The sequence below is a fragment of the Pelophylax lessonae genome (genome assembly GCF_965119305.1).
Source record: "Pelophylax lessonae genome assembly, chromosome: 1".
Lineage (NCBI taxonomy): Eukaryota > Metazoa > Chordata > Amphibia > Anura > Ranidae > Pelophylax > Pelophylax lessonae.
In genome coordinates this window covers 864,541,295-864,560,017 of record NC_138768.1, presented here as the reverse complement: position 1 = coordinate 864,560,017, position 18,723 = coordinate 864,541,295, and the positions used below count along the sequence as shown (strand labels likewise).

Sequence of the window (18,723 nt, the reverse complement as noted above, 5' to 3'; positions counted from 1 at the left end):
TCTCTTTGGATCACCCCCTTGGACTGTACTGGCTCTGGCTATCGATCTCGGCTCACTCTTGACCTCTCTTTCGATCACCCCTTTTGGACTGTACCGGCTCTGGCTATCAAACTTGGCTCGCTCTTGACAACTCCTCTGGACTTCGCTCCCGACCTACTCCAACCCATGATTCATTTTCTTATTTGTTGTTCCCTAAGTTTGCTGGTTGCACTTTCATTTGTGGTCCCAATATTTTGGCTGCAGGACCCTATCCGCTCCTCCACCTGATACCGGGATAACAAGACTACTGGTCAGGAAACCGGAGGAGTGGTTAGGGTCTCTGGCAGGTATTTCAAACAGAAAATAAAATAACTAGGAAAACAAAAAAAATATCAACATATACCATAGTAGCTATGGACTTCTCTTTTTTTCCAGATGAGCTTCATTCTTCTATCACAGCGTTACCAGAGTAGCAAAGTGCATTGCTCCTGTGCCAAGGCAGGATATTTACCAGGAAAGTGCCCTGCACCTCTATGGAGGGGAGTCAGCAATGATAATGGAGAGTGCTGGCATACAGTAGTATCGTGGGCCCTGGGGAGGCAGTCTGGGAAGACTCCAGTAAAGCTGCGGGGGGAGAGCAGTCAGAGAAACTATGAGTAGGGCATTCTTAGACAGGCTAATAAGGACATAATATTAGCATGGTAATAAGACAGTTAACAATCATATAACTTCTAATAAATAAACTCTAATAACTGAGGAGCAGGTAGCTCCGCAAGAGTGAACAATATGAAACCTGTATTGGAGGGAGATTCTCGGGCCCTGGAGGCCTAGATTTTGTGGGTCAGCGCTGCCGATCATTGCGAGACTTGTTGGCATAATGTGCTCTTTTGGGGGAGTCCTTTCTCGGGCTGCGAAGATCCCTGATGCCAGGGGATACTGCAGGAGGTGTAGAATCCTGGGCATCCATAGGGATATGCATGTACGCATGTAAGTAGTTGGCAGCTTCATCCGGGTGGGAGAAAGACTTTGATTTGCCCGCCGTTGTGGTGAAACGCAGGATCGCAAGATAGGCCAAAGTGAATTTTATCCCTTTTGGAACAATGCAGAGCAGGATGGTTGAAAAGCCTTGCATCACCTTGCGACTTCTTACGAATAATCTGCGAATAAAAGAAGCTTGTGCCCATCCATTTGTAGAGATTAAGCGTTGTGGAAGGATTTTAGGATGGCAACCCTGTCAGCATAATTTAGGTAGCGTACGATCACTGGGCGCTGTGTGCACCTATCGTTGGAAGGGCTTTTTCTACTGTGCAGGGAGTTGAGATCCCCAGGGCTTGAGGTATGCAGGCTGAACACAGGTCAGTTAGTGATGCAACCGTGTAAGATTCTGGGACCCCTATGATGCGCAAATTGTTCCAGCGGGAACGGTTTTCCAGATCCTCCAGCTTGTCAAGTATATACTGTTGGGTCTGAGCATGTCTTTGGTCATTTGCTAAGTTGGATTGTACCTCATCTTCAATGTCAGATAGGCAATGCTCTAGGTCTGACAAACGTTTGGCCTGTTCCCCTAACTACCTGCGGAGCTGTGATATGCCTGCTGTCACCACTCTGTGCACTGCCGAGGTGATGGTAGGAGAGAGGAGGGCAGTCTGGGCTATGCGGGTGTACTGTTCATTGTCCTGTGAGGTAGCAGGAAGGTCCAGGCATGTCTGAGGAGATGCCACAACTCCCACCGACGGAGCATGTGTGGCGCTGGCCATATTGGCTGTTTGCACGGCGGGAGGAGTCCAAGCGGGCTTCTCCTGACCCCGGATTGCCGTGTATCACAAAACGGTCCATACCGTTACCTGCCCTGGGGTTCAGCAAGGTGGATCGCTGTGTCTCTGCCGGAGGAGCTGTTTGGTAGGCTTTATAAGCTGGTGTCTCCGGAGCCGCTGCTGGACCGTCTAGCTCATCTGGTGCCAGAATCGGAAGTTGCTTACTTATCTTAATGCTTAGATATATAACAAATCTGATATCCATGAAGTTTTTGGGCAATTATTCAAGGGGAATATATCACTTTTGTTAAAGTTTATATGAAGGCCAGTGAATTCATCAAAGATAGGTTTTATAGTATACAACCAGTCTGAACCAGGGTTAGAGGTGAAAATGAGGATGTCGTCCACAAAAAGGGCCATGCGGAGTTCATTGCTACCTACTGTGACACCATGAAGAAGAGCCTGTTCTGTCAAAAACCTGGATAAAGGTTCAAGGGCCAAGTTAAACAGCAAAGGGGACAGAGGCCAACAAAAAACAACAAAACATAGAAAGCATAATAAAGACTTAAATAAATCAAATACATTTGAAAAAATTTGAAAAAATAGACCCTCTCACTCATAAAGTGACCATAATAGCGGATGAGTGGCCCTCATATGGCAAAAGTACCATAAGAAAAAAGTAGGGGCAAGAGAGAAATTGCCCTAAGGCGCCATAATATGTTGTAACCGGGATCAAGTAAAAAAGATAATTTTCCAAAAATTACACCAACACAGATCCTAATAAAAAACAAATATTTATTAAATCATCAAGGAACATGTTGAATAGACTACTTGCTTTGTACTAACCTTAAGAGGATTTCCATGATATCTGGATCATCTGCCCTTTGAACTAGTAGCCTGGCTACACGGTTATACTGGAAAATACATATATATTTTTTTGCAGGTTATGTATTTTGAGACAGTTATATGATCCCTAGCTGCAGATTCTCCGCATTATTTATTCAATTTTTTGACTACCCATTTGATTTTTATGAACCTTTCCAGTCATTCTTAGACAGCGTATGGTGGTCTATTGGGTACGACTAGTGATGTTGTTTGATTGATTAACCACATATGCCTTTGTTCTCTCATTGTGGTTATTGACTGTATACTGCCTTGATTGGCCTGTGTATGGTAGTCACTTCAACATTGTGAGTCATTTTCAGCCTTGCTCTGGTCTCAGTTCGGTGGGTTGGGCTTACACTACAATCCCCTCCCCCCATACACTACAATCCCCTCCTCCCCCCCCCACACTACAATCCTCTCCCTCCCCCCACACTACAATCCCTTCCCTCCCCCCATACACTCAAATCCCCTCCCTCCCCCACACATTACAATCCCCTCCCTTCCCAATACACTACAATCCCCTCCCTATACACTACAATCCCCTCCCTTCCCCAACACACTACAATACCCTCCCCCCCAACACATTACAATCCCCTCCCTCCCCCCCACTACAATCCCCTCCCTCCCGTTACGCTACAATCCCTTCCCTTCCCCAACACACTACAATCCCCTCCCTCCCCCCACGCTTCAATCCCCTCCCTCCCCCATACACTGTAGAACCCCTCCCCCATACACTGTAGAATCCCTCCCCCATACACTATAATCTCCCCCCCATACACTACAATCCCCTCCCTCCCCCATACAATACAATCCCCTCCCTCCCCCCACACTACAATCCCATCCCTCCCCCCACACTACAATCCCCTCCCCCACACTACAATCCCCTCCCTTCCCCATACACTACAATCCCCTCCCTTCCCCATACACTACAGATCCCTCCCCATACACTACAATCCCCTCCCTTCCCCAACACACTACAATCCCCTCCCCCCAACACACTACAATCCCCTCCCTCCCCCCACTACAATCCCCTCCCTCCCCCCCCCATGCTACAATCCCCTCCCTTCCCCAACACACTACAATCCCCTCCCTCCCCCCACTCTTCAATCCCATCCCTCCCCCATACACTGTAGAACCCCTCCCCCATACACTCTAGAACCACTCCCCCATACACTATAACCCCCCCCCCCCCATACACTACAATCCCCTCCGTCCCCCCATACACTACAATCCCCTCCCTCCCACATACACTACAATCCCCTCCCCCATACACTACAATCCCCTCCCTCCCCCCCCCACTCTACAATCCCCTCCCTCCCCCATACACTACAATCCCCTCCCCCCATACACTACAATCCCCTCCCCCAACACTACAATCCCCTCCCTCCCCAATACACTACAATCCCCTCCCTCCCCCATACACTACAACCCCCCCTCCCCCATACACTATAATCCCCTCCCACCCATACACTATAATCCCCTCCCCCATACACTATAATACCCTCCCCCATACACTACAATCCCCTCCCCCCCATACACTATAATCCCCTCCCCCCATACACTACAATCCCCTCCCTACCCCTCCATACACTACAATCCCCTCCCTCCCCCCCCACACTACAATCCCCTCCCTTCCCCCCCCACACTACAATCCCCTCCCTTCCCCATACACTTCAATCCCACTACAATCCCCTCCCTCCCCCCCCACGCTACAATATCCCCCCCCACGCTTCAATCCCCTCCCTCCCCCATACACTGTAGAACCCCTCCCCCATACACTATAATCTCCCCTCCACCATACACTACAATCCCCTCCGTCCCCCCATACACTACAATCCCCTCCCTCCCCCATACACTACAATCCCCTCCCCCCCATACACTACAATCCCTTCCCTCCCCCCATACACTACAATCCCCTCCCTTCCCCATACACTACAACCCCCTCCCTTCCCCATACACTACAATCCCCTCCCCATACACTACAATCCCCTCCCTTCCCCAGCACACTACAATCCCCTCCCCCAACACACTACAATCCCCTCCCACCCCCACTACAATCCCCCCCCCCATATACAGTATATAGCTCCTTCTGTTCTAAGTATACTAAAAAAAAATATATATATATATATATATATATATATATATATATATATATATATATATATATATAGCTCCTTCTGTTCTAAGTATACTAAATAATATAATATAAAGTACAAGTGTCTCTGCGTCCAGTCCCTGTGTCCGTGGGATTGCACTACTGTGCATGTGCCCCACGGACAGCCGTTGGGACTTGGAACGCAGAGACTTCGGGCGGCCGGCAAAACTGTTGAAGCGGCTGGTGTGCGCGGGCGCGCGGCGGGTGCGCGCTCGCGTGGACTTACTGCTAAGTCTGTTTTTACAAATGTTTGACTACATATGTTCTAGCGCCCGTTAATTTAACCTCCCCTCCATACACTACAATCCCCTCCCTCCCTCATACACTACAATCCCCTCCCTCCCCCATACACTACAATCCCCTCCCTCCCCCATACACTACAATCCCCCCTCCCCCATACACTATAATCCCCTCCCACCCATACACTATAATCCCCTCCCCCCATACACTATAATCCCCTCCCCCCATACACTACAATTCCCTCCCCCCATACACTACAATCCCCTCCCCCCATATACTACAATCCCCTCCCTACCCCTCTATACACTACAATCCCCCCCCACACTACAATCCCCCCCCCCAAACACACTACAATCCCTTCCCCATACACTACAATCCCCTCCCTTCCCCAACACACTACAATCCCTTCCCCCCACTACAATCCCCTCCCTCCCCCCCACGCTTCAATCCCCTCCCTCCCCCATACACTGTAGAACCCCTCCCCCATGCACTGTAGAACCCCTCCCCCATACACTATAATCTCCCCCACCATACACTACAATCCCCTCCGCCCCCCCCCCCATACACTACAATCCCCTCCCTCCCCCATACACTACAATCCCTTCCCTCCCCCCATATACTACAATCCCCTACCCCCATACTACAATTCCCTCCCTCCCCCATACACTACAATCCCCTCCCTTCCCCATACACTACAATCCCCTCCCTTCCCCAACACACTACAATCCCCTCCCCCCAACACACTACAATCCCCTCCCACCCCCACTACAATCCCCTCCCTGCCCCCCATATATATATAGCTCCTTCTGTTCTAAGTATACTAAATAAAAAAAGAAAAAAAAAAATATATATATATATATATATATATATATATATATATATATAGCTCCTTCTTTTCTAAGTATACTAAATAATATAATATAAAGTACAAGTGTCTCTGCGTCCAGTCCCTGTGTCCGTGGGATTGCGCTACTGTGCATGTGCCCCACGGACAGCCGTTGGGACTTGGAACGCAGAGACTTCAGGCGGCCGGCAAAACTGTTGAAGCGGCTGGTGTGCACGGGCGCGCGGCGGGTGCGCGCTCGCGTGGACTTACTGCTAAGTCTGTTTTTACAAATGTTTGACCACATATGTTCTAGCGCCCGTTAATTTAACGGGCTTAATGTCTAGTTTTCTAATAAAAGACTTGTCCAAAAGTGGCTTTTGTATTTATTTTTTTGTACACTTTTTTTGTGAATGGGTAGGGGTACGATGTACCCAATATCCATTCACATAGGGGAGGGCCAGGATCTGGGGACCCCCTTGTTAAAAGGGGCTTCCAGATTCTGATAAGACTCCCCCGCAAACCCCCGCAACCGTAGCCCTCAGTTGTTGGGAAGAGACTCCTGCTTAAGCTGAACACACTCTCCCTGCCTAACTAACTTAGTTAGTTAGGCAGAGAGAGTGTGTTCAGCCTAAGCATGCTTGACGTTGGCGTAAGTGGTAGAATACCAAGCTTGCAATTGAGAGGTTGTGGGTTCGTTCCCTTGGCCAGCGGATGATTTATAAGTGGAATTCCTTCAGGAAGAGTGTAGTGAGTTTAACAGCCGCCCCTGAGCAATAATGCGGGACTCGAAGCTCCCACGAAGAAGCCCATTTGTTCGCCATTCTTGAAACAGGCTCAGCTCGAGTCAAACTTAGGTTTGACTCGAACATGAAGCCCATCCCTAGTCTTTATCCCTGTATTTATTTTTTTGTACACTTTTTTTGTGAATGGGTAGGGGTACGATGTACCCAATATCCATTCACATAGGGGAGGGCCAGGATCTGGGGACCCCCCTGTTAAAAGTGGCTTCCAGATTCTGATAAGACTCCCCCGCAAACCCCCGCAACCGTAGCCCTCAGTTGTTGGGAAGAGACTCCTGCTTAAGCTGAACACACTCTCCCTGCCTAACTAACTTAGTTAGTTAGGCAGAGAGAGTGTGTTCAGCCTAAGCATGCTTGACACTGGCGTAAGTGGTAGAATACCAAGCTTACAATTGAGAGGTTGTGGGTTCGTTCCCTTGGCCAGCGGATTATTTATAAGTGGAATTCCTTCAGGAAGAGTGTAGTGAGTTTAACAGCCGCCCCTGAGCAATAATGCGGGACTCGAAGCTCCCACGAAGAAGCCCATTTGTTCGCCATTCGGGAAACAGGCTCAGCTCGAGTCAAACTTAGGTTTGACTTGAACATGAAGCCCATCCCTAGTCCTTAACTACTTGCCAGATATACTGGGGCAGGCTGGCTCGGCTGCGTGAACTTGTGTACCTGTACAGCGGTTCGTGGGAGCGCTCCTGGGGGCGTACACGATTGCGCCCAAATTAGCCAGCAGGGAAGCTGTCTCACGGGGTCGGTAGCTGCAATTGCCACTGGGTGCCCGCGATCACTCCCCGTACAGAGAGAACCCTCGATCTGCTGTTGTAAACACAGCAGACCGTTGTTCTTTCAGGAATCAGCACAGAGCGACTGTGATCCTAATATTTAGGATTGCAGGTCTCAGTATTGATTCCACAAGCCCATCCCCCCACAGTTAGAAAACACTCCCTAGGCATACACTTAACCCTTTGATCGCCCCTTAGTTAACCCCTTCCCTGCCAGTGTCATTATTACAGTAACAGTGCATATTTTTAGCACTGATTACTGTAGTATTGTCACTGGTCCCCTCAAAAATGTCAAAAATGTCAGTTAGGGGTCCAACCTATCCGCCGCAATGTTGCAGTCTCTCGTAGTAGTAGTAAATAAATAAAAATGACATAAATCTTTCCCCTAGTTTGTAGACGAGAACTTTTGCGCAAACCAATCAAAATATGCCTATTGGGATAATTTTTTACCAAAAACATGTAGCAGAATACAACTTGGCCTAAAATGATGAAAAAATTAGATTTTTAATTTTTTTTTTATTGGGAATATATATATATATATATAGCAGAATGTGAAAAATACTGGGTTTTATTCAGAATTGTTGCTCTTTTTTTGTTTATAGTGCAAAAAATAAAAACAGCACAGGTGATCAAATATCACCAAAATAAATCTCTATTTGTGGGTAGGAAAGAACATCAATTTTATTATTAGGGTATTATTAGCGTTGCACAACAGCGCAATTGTCAGTTAAAATAACGCAGTGCTGAATCGCAAAAAAAATGGCCTGGTCATTAAGGGGGAAAAGCTTCCGGTCCAGAAGTGGCTAAGCTAACTGATCAAAGCGGAAAAAATGTGCGTGTGTTTTTTTTTGTTTGTCTTAGAATTGCAAAAAAAAAAAAAACATTTTTACAAGTCAATATCACCAAAAAAAGGTCTTTTTTGTCCTTAAAAAAAAAAAAAAAAACATACGGTATGTTATCTTATGTTTTTTTTTTTTTTTAAATATATGTTATTTTTATTGTATATTATATCTTTGTATAACTATATAGGCTATATATAATATACATATATGTTACATATGATTATATATGTTATCTTTGCTATCTTAAGTAATGAAAGAGTATTTGTTTAATAAACAGGCCTATAGCAGAAATGCTTAAATTGCTCTGATCCATGGGGGTGATCAGATGTGAGATCTAAAGTGGTTAAAATAATGCTATTACATACATAAAAAAAACAATATATATATATATATATATATATATATATATATATATATATATATTATACACATTGTAGCCCCTTCACATGTGTGTGTATAGCTCATCTCTGTTTGTCTCCCGTCTCTGTTCAGGTGTGGTACATCTGAATGCTGATGCACCCAGAAAGATTTAAACAATAGTTATAAAAAGAAAGAAACCAAGCAAAGTTCAACTCAGTAAAGGGAAAAAGCCATTCATACTCCACACAAAGCACAATGTCAGCATGTGAGTGAGTAAGCAGTAAAGGATGTATATAAGGGCCATAGCCATCCCAGCAGTTACTGGTGCACACTAATAGCAGCTCGGTGACAAATCAAGCAAAATGGGAAAGGTGAGTTTATAAAAACAATTATTTTTTGGGCTAAAAATTAAAGGCATACTTTTTCCAATTCCTTTTTTGATTTAAATAGATTTGGGAATTAATGGATTTTTTATTGCTGTCTTTGGGATATTTTCTATGCTTTCCTGTCTGTTTGACGAGTGTCTGACAGAACAAGCAAAGGAAAATCAAACAAGGACATTGATGGCAATATAAACAATTATTCTTGTATGGAAAGGTTAGAGCCTCTGCCAGGATTTTTTTGCTGTATTTGGTAATGGGAGCACTGATCCTTGTGTGCAGCATCAATAGACCCTCCAGTACACCCCAGCACTCCTTGCCGTAAAATACATTCAGTGCTGGAGGTTCCCCCGCGTTCCTTCCTTGTTTGTTGTAATGTTATATGCGGAATGAGGTCCCGGAGGCTGCTCTCCTACAACTGCGACCCTCAGAAGAGTTCACTAAAAAATGTAAAAGATGGGAGCAACACATTAGTTTTGCAGCACCCCCTTGTGTACATAGTTGGTTAGTGTAGGTAAATTTAGTTGGGCTAGCCTGCTTATTCGGGGTCATGTAGAGGTCTCAGTCACCCCCCCCCCCCCCCTCGGCTTCTGGAAGCTTTTAGAAGTTTCCAGAACTTATTGGGTGGAGGAGTAGAGACCTCAGGCTGAATATTCATGGGGACTCTACCATTTCCTGGGGGAAGGATCGCCCAGTAGGTGAAGAGTACCGTATGAGTATTTGGGAGCCTGGCTATGTGGGGAGAGAGTCCAGGATCCAGAGTCCTGGAGGGGACCGTTGTGCTGGAGGGCTCTGCCTCAAGACAGACCTGTGCTGCTGAGAGACAGAGAAAGAGAGAAAATGAGAGAGAGAGATAGAGGAGAAGAGAAGGAGTCTCAGTCAGGCTTGGCTCTGACACTCTGCCAGCAAGAGAGACCTGTAAAGCAGAAGGCCTGGACAGAAGTTGCCATATTTGCTCCAGGAATCACCAGAGACTGAGCGAGTGATCTCTATTTGTTAACCCCCCCAAGCCTACAAGGGAGAAAGCAGGCAGATGTAGGACCTCACTAGTTTTCAGGAGGGCCAGCGCTTAGCCTACCTTCATCCCTGCTGCGGATATTTGAAGTATTAGGCTACATGCTTTAGGATTTCTTCTAGTGGAAAAGGTTCAAGATCCCCACAGTCAGTCTAGAAGTTCTCCTAAATGAGTACAGCCTTGGATTTTGTGCTGGTGGTCGGGAATCGTTATCCAGTTTGTTCTCACGGTTTGTGCTTTGAAGTCAGTTCTGAGAATCCTGCACTTCCCTAACCCCATACAAGCTACATCCCCTAATAAATTATTAAAACTAAGCCTATGGACTGGATTATTGACTGATAAGTACTTGCCAAAAGTGCATGTTTCCTGGCTGTTCAGGAGAAGGGGAACCCAAAAATCCATGAGCCCTTTAGACGGTAGCTCTACAGTTCAAACAGTCCATAAAATACTTTTTTTTTTGCATCAAACGCAAATGTGTTTTGGGGACTTTGTCAGGGCTAGAATCAAGAGAAAAACCTATATGTATATACACATATAATTATGTATAATCACAAAGTTATATGAGTAATAATTATGGCTAGGGGAGAAACTCAGACAATAAAAACAGTATTACCCATTGGTGTTGAGTTGAAAAATGCTCCTTGTTTCGGTGGTCAGTGTAAAGGTGCCTCCTTAAATTGGTGGTCAGCATGGTGTTCCCTTACTGTAATGGTCAGTGTGACTCTTTATTTTATTGGTCAGTGGGTCACCCTTACAATATTGGTATAAATGAAAACGTTTCCCCCCCTTACCAATAGCTAAAAAGATCACTGATATCAATAATGACTGAGAGCTAGAAATTGCTCATTGTTCAAGGAACCACTGGCAACCTCTGGAGAAACCCTCATTGAGAAACACTGATATAAAGGGACATGAAATCTAACCAATAAGGTTTCAACAGAGATTCAATCTAACAGAGGTTCCAGCTCTTTTCAACCCAGATTTAAAAAAAAATGTTTTGTCTGATGTTGAGATTTAATATTAATCCAGCTGTGATCTTGTGTGTGCACAACTGATTTTTAAGGTTTATATATTGAGTTTGGAACATCCCATCCCTTTATTTGAAGGGATCAAGACGTAAAACTAATGTCATGGCTTATACAAGTAAATGTCTACCCTTTTATTCCATTAGATCATCTTCTACGAGGACAAGAACTTCCAGGGTCGCTCTTACGAGTGCAGCTCTGAATGTCCCGATCTGTCCTCATACTTCAGACGCTGCAACTCCATCCGTGTGGAAAGTGGGAACTGGATCCTGTATGAGCTCCCCAACTACAGAGGACACCAGTACTTCCTCCATAGAGGAGAGTATCCTGACTTCCAGCAATGGATGGGCTACAATGACTCCATTAAGTCTGTGCGTCTGAGCCCCCAGGTAATATAATGCAGTACAATGTGAATTAAAGCATACCACTGCCCCTAGCCATGATACAAATATCTTCTTTAGTCAGGATCATGATGCCTGTCTCCATCTTATATCACCTGATCCATCTTATACTGTAAGTCTTAAGAAATGTCAAAAAAATAAAAAAATAAATAATAGTAATAATACATATGGGGGGTCTTTAAAAAGTTTCCAAACTTTTTTATTTTCATTTGAAATGGAGGAGTTTTGCTGATGGCATTAAAAAATTGGTACGACACTGGGAAAATTGCATCGCAAAGGAAGGTAACTATGTAGAAAAGGGATATACTTTTTTCTTGAAACTTTTCATAAAAAGAGTTAAAAAAAAGTGTGGAAATTTTTTGAAGAACCCTCGTATATATATTTATTTATTTATTAGGGATCGACTGATTATCGGCAATGCCAATATATCAGGGGCCAATATGAGGTTACCAATATTGCCGATATTCCGGGAAAGTGCATGTACCGGAGTGATGCCTGCAGCTAGAGGCATCACCCCGGTACCGGCATCCATAGCCAACAGTCGGCTGTCTTGTAATGACAACCGATGCGGCTAAGAAACTGCTTGGCTGTCATTACAAGGAGCGGGAGGGGACGTCCCTCCCCCTCCCGCAGCCTTCCGTGGCTTGTCTGGGTCTCCCCTCCCACTGAAGAGAAGACCTGAACAAAGCCACATTCGGCTCTGATCGGGTCTCCATGTAAAAACCCGGAAGTGATGTCATGACATCACTTCAGGGTACTCGGCGCCAAATTAAAAAAAATTACAGCATTCAAAACAGCCAAACTTGGTGTTTTGAATGGTTTTAAGCGCAGAGGAGGGGTTTGTGGTTGTTTGAGGGGTTTGTGGACCCCAAGATCCCTCCACAAGTGTACCTGTCAAAAAAAAAAAATAATAATATTTTTTTAATGTACGAAAATATCTGCCAATATTGGCAGATACCGAAATGCGATGACCACATTATCAGCAATAAAAAGATGATATCGGTTGATCACTAATGTATTACATCTTTTCATGTGACAACACTGAAGAAATGACACTTTACTACAATGTAAAGTAGTGAGTGTACAGCTTGTATAACTGTGTAAATTTGCTGTCCCCTCAAAAAAAACTCAACACACAGTCATTAAAGGGTAACTCCACTTTTGTGGGGAAAAAAATAGTAAATGAAGAGAAAACAATACAGCGTATACAATTGCGACACAAATTATATTATAATTGAATGTTATTAAAAACTACCTTTCCTTTTCAATCTGCGGCTCTTGTGATTTTCTGCAAATGCAATATGGCCGCCTGGAGCTGTTCTGTACACAGAATGTATACTGACCACACCCCCAGAAACATAATTTCCTACTTGTGTGATTGGCTCACCAATTTTCCTAGAAGTCTGTCTAAGATACAAGTCAGATTTCTGGCATTCCCTGCAACAAAAATGTCATTTTTGGTGAGATACTCCCAATAGGAACACGTCTAAAGGGATGCAGGTCCAGCAGCTTTCCTCATTAGAGCCCTGCAGCTGCCACAGATGGTTGATAATTATGAAACCACTCCCATTAGACCCACTCAGCACAGATGCACAAACAATGATTTCTTCAGAATAACAAAAGGTAGGAATCTGCAACAAAGTTAGTTAAAATCCTTGTAATGTACAGAGATCACCAGAGGGGAATGTTTTTCTTCCCAACAAATGTGGAGTTACACTTTAATATCTAAACTACTGGCAATAAAAATGAGTACACCCCTAAGTAAAAATGTCCACATTGGGCCAAATTAGCCATTTTCCCTCCCCGGTGTCATGTGACTCGTTAGTGTTACAAGGTCTCAGGTGTGAATGGGGAGCAGGTGTGGTAAATGTGGTGTTATCGCTCTCACTCTCTCATACTGGTCACTGGAAGTTCAACATGGCCCCTCATGGCAAAGAACTCTCTGAGGATCTGAAAAAAAGAAAAAGAATAGTTGCTCTACATAAAGATAGCCTAGGCTATAAGAAGATTGCCAAGACCCTGAAACTGAGCTGCAGCATGGTGGCCAAGACCATACAGTGGTTTAACAGGACAGGTTCCACTCAGAACAGCAAATTTACACTGTTATACAAGCTGTACACTCACTACTTTACATTGTAGCAAAGTGTCATTTCTTCAGTGTTGTCACATGAAAAGATATAATAAAATATTTACAAAAATGTGAGGGGTGTACTCACTTTTGTGAGATACTGTATATATATATAAAAACTCCTGACATTTTCCTTTCATCTCTACACTCTGTACAAAGCAAAGGCATGGTTGCATTATACTTCAATTAGTAGTCTTGACGCTACAGGTTTGACTGCTTGGTTAATTTCAAGTTTTGTTTTCGTCTTTAGCACCAAGGTTCCTTCAGAATCAGGATCTACGAGAAGGAAGACTTCAGAGGTCAGATGATGGAGTTCACTGAAGATTGTCCTAATGTCTATGAGAGATTCCGCTACCATGACATCCACTCTGTACATGTCCAAGATGGCTACTGGATGTTCTACGAGGAGCCCAACTACAGGGGACGTCAGTATTACCTGAGACCTGCAGAGTACAGGAGATACACCGACTGGGGAGCCACAAGCCCCAGAATTGGATCCTTCAGACGTCTCCATCATTCCTATTAAATGTTTAAAAACATTTTAACTTTTCTGCTTGACAATAAACTTGATAAAGACATTTTATTCTGTTTGTTTTTTATTTATGCAATGTAAATTTTTGATGCAAATTTGTAAACAGCAGCAACCTATACAACCAGTCGAAAGCCACTCTTAGTCAGAGACTCGAACATCTCTATGAGAATATTCTGTATACTGGGTGAGAGTCTCACTCCATCATAAAGTCATTTATTGATTTATTTCATGCAGAATAATTTGGTTTCTTCTATACATACTGGAAGAGATATACTATCATCGTGACCTTCAAGTCCACAATATGCTGAAGTATTTAAGCTTAAACATTACATCTGGTAATAAACAACCACAGCTTGTTAGGATCTCCCCGTTGGAAGATTCTGGACATCACCAGTTCCCTGGGGCTCAGCCCAGGGGTATTCAGCCATGGTGAACAGATTTTTTTCAAATCTACCTGGGCTTCCCTTGTTTTGTATGTACCTTTCCATGACCAAGGTGTTCCCAATGTGTAGAATCCATGAGGCTACTGTGGGCGGTGAGATCGATTTCCATCCCAACAGGATTAGTTTACGTGCTTGAAATAGTGCTCTAGTAAATGCTATCCTAACCATCTCCTATGGGATAACCTCTTCCAGAACCCCCAGAATACAAGCTTTGGGCATCTCCAAAGTAGATGGATGAGATTCCCCCTGGTGTTGCCCGCATCTTCCGCACATGGGGTCTGACTGCCTACCCATCCTATGTAGTCTAAGCGGGGTGTAATGCACCCTAAGTACAGGACTTCCTCCCATTGGTCTCCTATGAGTGGGCCTAGGTCCCTTTCCCATAGGGACAGTGCCTTTGTGAGGTAAGATTTTAAATGGTGTGTTAGTAGCATTTCACAAGGTAGCACTGCCCCCTTGGGAGCTGCTGGGAATGGATTCCCCTGGGTTACCCATAGCAACAGGCAGTTAAACTTATCACTTTAAGTCCCCGGCTCAGTCAATGAACAGTCCTGGGGATTTGTTTTTTTGTATTTTATTTGGAACTGGGATGGGAGAAGGGATTAGTGGCATACTCCAACTTAGCAACTATGCACAAATCTTGAGTACATCTAACTGCAGTGTGTGTGGCAAGGCCGCTGATAGGGATGATCGAACGGTTCGGGTCAACCATCGGTTCGACCCAAACATTGACTGTTCGAAATTCGGCCGAATTCCAAACTTTTTGCTGAAAAAGTTCGGAATTCGGCAACCAGAACCAACCAAAATGCAATGGGACAGGAACTGGGCTTTAAAAGCCTGTGGGGCAGGAGGATGCTAGGAATGTGATTGGAGTGACTAGGGGGTCCAGAGGCCAATCAGTAGTGAATACGCCCCCCAGTATATAAGATAGCCCCACCAAATCTCTAGCATTGTAATACAGGGATGTGGAAGAGAGTGGAAGCAGTTCTGTTACTTCTGCTTCAAATGTGTCATTTAGCAATTATTAGTGTGAGGAAAGGCATATGCAGTGTAGTTAGGGTACTATTTTCCACTATAGTTAGATTCAATAATCTAGTTTCTGTAGGGAAAGTGTTAAGTGTCAGGGTGACCGTAGTGTAGTGTAGGGTGAACTGACTCTGACTGCTATGGCAGGGTGACCAAACCCTTCCATGTCAGGGTGACCGCCAGAGAAAAAAGATCGTTTGTATTAGAATTGCAGTAGAGCAGGATAGTGGCTCCGCTACTTTCACACCCGGCCGTTTTTGTTGCAGGCGTTTATTGGGCTTTTTTGTGGACGTCTTTGGAGGCAGGCATGACATCTGAACTTCTGTGTAGGGGTATATATACACACACACATGTATGTATATATACACATACACATACACATATATAGGTGTGAAAGTAGCAGAACCCTATGCCTGCACTAATGAAATTATTTGCAGGCATAGGGCTTCGCGCCTATCACACCTATATGTGTGTATGTGTATAAATACATATATGTGTGTGTGTATATATACCCCTATACCCCTATACTGTATTCAGTGAATCCCAGCACCCCCTGCATCTGCCTGCCTTTACTCCATATTTTTTGGATTAATGTAAGAGTGGGAATCTGTTTATTTGATTTATGGAATTTCTGTGCCTCCAGGCCCATCGGAACGGTCTCCGCTCCAGAGTCTATCAGCATCCGTCTTGCCGAAGAGCCCACCAGATCATGGGTCGGAACAGTCTCTGCTCCAGAGCCTATCAGCATCAGCCTTGCCGAAGATCCGACTAGATAATGGGTTGAAGGGGGTTAAATTTGCTGAAGCTTAGGTAGTAAAGCCCAGTTGAATCATGTCTATGTATTAATAGGCTCTCTCTTCAGCTTTTTCTTTTTGTGTGTGTTTCCTTCATTCATTTTTATTGCACTGTGCTAGCTTCAGGGTCTGAAGCAAGAAGAGAGTATTGCACATTTTTGAAGCACCAAAACACATCGCTAAGCTTTTTAAATGTGGGTGGAAGGGGAAGTTGAGAGGAACTTAGTTCCTCTATGGTTTCCCCAGTCACAGGGAGGCCACTATCTGATTGGATGCTGACACCCCATGTGACTTTGGTGGCCATCATTGGTCAGACAGAGCCTATTTAACCACTTCTGGACTGGAAGGATTTGCTCCCTTAATGACCAGGCCATTTTTTGCGCGGCACTGCGTGACTTTAACGGACAATTGGGCGTTGTGCGAAGCTGTACCTAAATAAAATTGATTTCCTTTTTTTCCCCAAAAATAGAGCTTTCTTTTCGTGGTATTTGATCACCTTTGTGATTTTATTGCACTATAAATAAAAAAGAGCGACAACATCAATATTTTTTACTTTCTGCTATATAACTTTCCCAAAAAAAAAAAAAATTAAAAATCAATTTTTATTCATCCTTTTAGACCAATTTGTATTCTGCTACATATTTCTAGTAAAAGAAAATCACAATACGCGTATTTTGATTAGTTTGCGCAAAAGTTATTGCGTCTACAAACCAGGGGAAGGATTTATGTTATTTTTATTTATTTTTTACTAGTAATGGCGGTAATCTGCGATTTTTAGCAGGGCTGCGACAATGCGCCGGACAGATCAGACCCCTAACTGACATTTTTTACACTTTTGCTGGGACCAGTGACATTAGAACAGTAATCAGTGCTAAAAATTTGCACTGTTACTGTACTAATGACACTGACAGGGAAGGGGTTAACTTAGGGATTATCAAAGGGTTAAGTGTGAGCCTAGGGGAATGTTTTCTAACTGTATGGGGTAGGGACCTGTGAAATGAACACAGAGACCTGTGTTCCTATATAGAAGGATCACAGGTGCTCTGTGATCATTTCAGAAAGAAGAACGGTCGCCTGTATTTACAATAGCTGACCGTCCTTCTTTCTCAGCGGTGAGTGATCGCGGGTCGGCATCCCCTCTGCCCTGTGGGGATGGGCGCTCGCCCCCAGGAGCACTCAGGTACGGCGATTCGCGCAGCCGAGCCAGCCTGCCGCAGTATATATGCAGTGGGTGGTCGGCAAGTGGTTAAGACCCTTACTCCCTGGTTTGGCACACTTTTTTTTTTAAATAAATTTTATTGAAAGAATTCAACAGTACAGAATATATAACTTCGACAATAGTTGAGATGTACAATTTTTAACAAGAAATAACAACATTGAGAAGAACAAAGTCGATAAGCTGAATGAAAGAATCGGCATGGTGGGATTCAAAATTAAAGTAATGGCAGCTATACCGATAACAAACGTTAATGCCATAGATTTGTGGGACAGAGAAGAGAAGAGAGAAAGGAGGGAGAGAGATGAAAACCAAGTGGAGGAGAGGCAATAGGAAGTGTAACTGAATATAGAAGTCCCGTCTAAGGTTCAGTGATACATAAACATCGACCTTGTGTAGATGGATCAACTGAATGTTTCTAAAAAAATGTAGTACTAAAGCATTCAGCAAAAAAAGACCGAAGGACTTCTCAGAGAAGAAAGGAGAAGAAGGGATACTTGTGATCTCAGTCAACAGTTTCAGAGCATGGGAGGGGGGAATCCAGTGTGAGACAAGCATGGATCCTCCGCCGAGAATTGTAGCAGGTATCCATTATGGTAAGCCGGACATTTGTGGAGGTCAGCTTGTTCCTTAGGGGAAAGCGTTGAACTTATGAAGGCATCCCATCGGGCCGAAAAACGTTTAGAAGAGTGGATTTGTGCTTTATCCACGTTGAGTTTGTCATTATATAAAATCAGTAGAAGTGACTGTTTGACATGAAATGTCCCAGACATGGGAGTAAGTCACACATGTGCAAGTCACAAGTAAGTCTCAAGTGTTAACCTTCAAGTCTCAAGCAAGTCCCAAGTTACTGTGGCGAAAAGCAAGCAAGTCAAGACGAGTCCCTGCTAGAAGTCAAGCAAGTCAGGTCAAGTCATTTATTTTGGTCAAGTCACAAATCAAGTCAAAATACTGATCTACCCCCATTTTCACCTTTAAATCAGTGAAAAGTCAGTGGTCAGGAAAGGTTTTGTTTTATTTTCAACATTAACAAAACTGCTTAGTGCTTTTTTCTTGGCCTATTAAAGAAACACTTTGAATGCCCAAACAGCTCAAAATCCTTTGTCCGGTCATGTTTCAACACCACAGTCACTAAAAACATGTTAATTT

The 18,723-nt window shown here is 44.1% G+C and overlaps 1 protein-coding gene across 1 annotated transcript in view; it reads left to right on the top strand.

Moving 5' to 3' along the window:
* The window catches only part of LOC309550222 (uncharacterized protein), a gene marked incomplete at both ends in the record, with an annotated part of 34,698 nt that extends 20,609 nt beyond the window's left edge, over positions 1 to 14,089 (top strand). The window contains 2 exons of the mRNA XM_082250633.1: positions 11,181 to 11,423; positions 13,814 to 14,089. Coding sequence (XP_082106759.1) covers positions 11,181 to 11,423; positions 13,814 to 14,089 — 519 coding nt within the window. The remainder of the gene's footprint in view (positions 1 to 11,180; positions 11,424 to 13,813) is intronic.
* Positions 14,090 to 18,723: the final 4,634 nt, after the last annotated feature.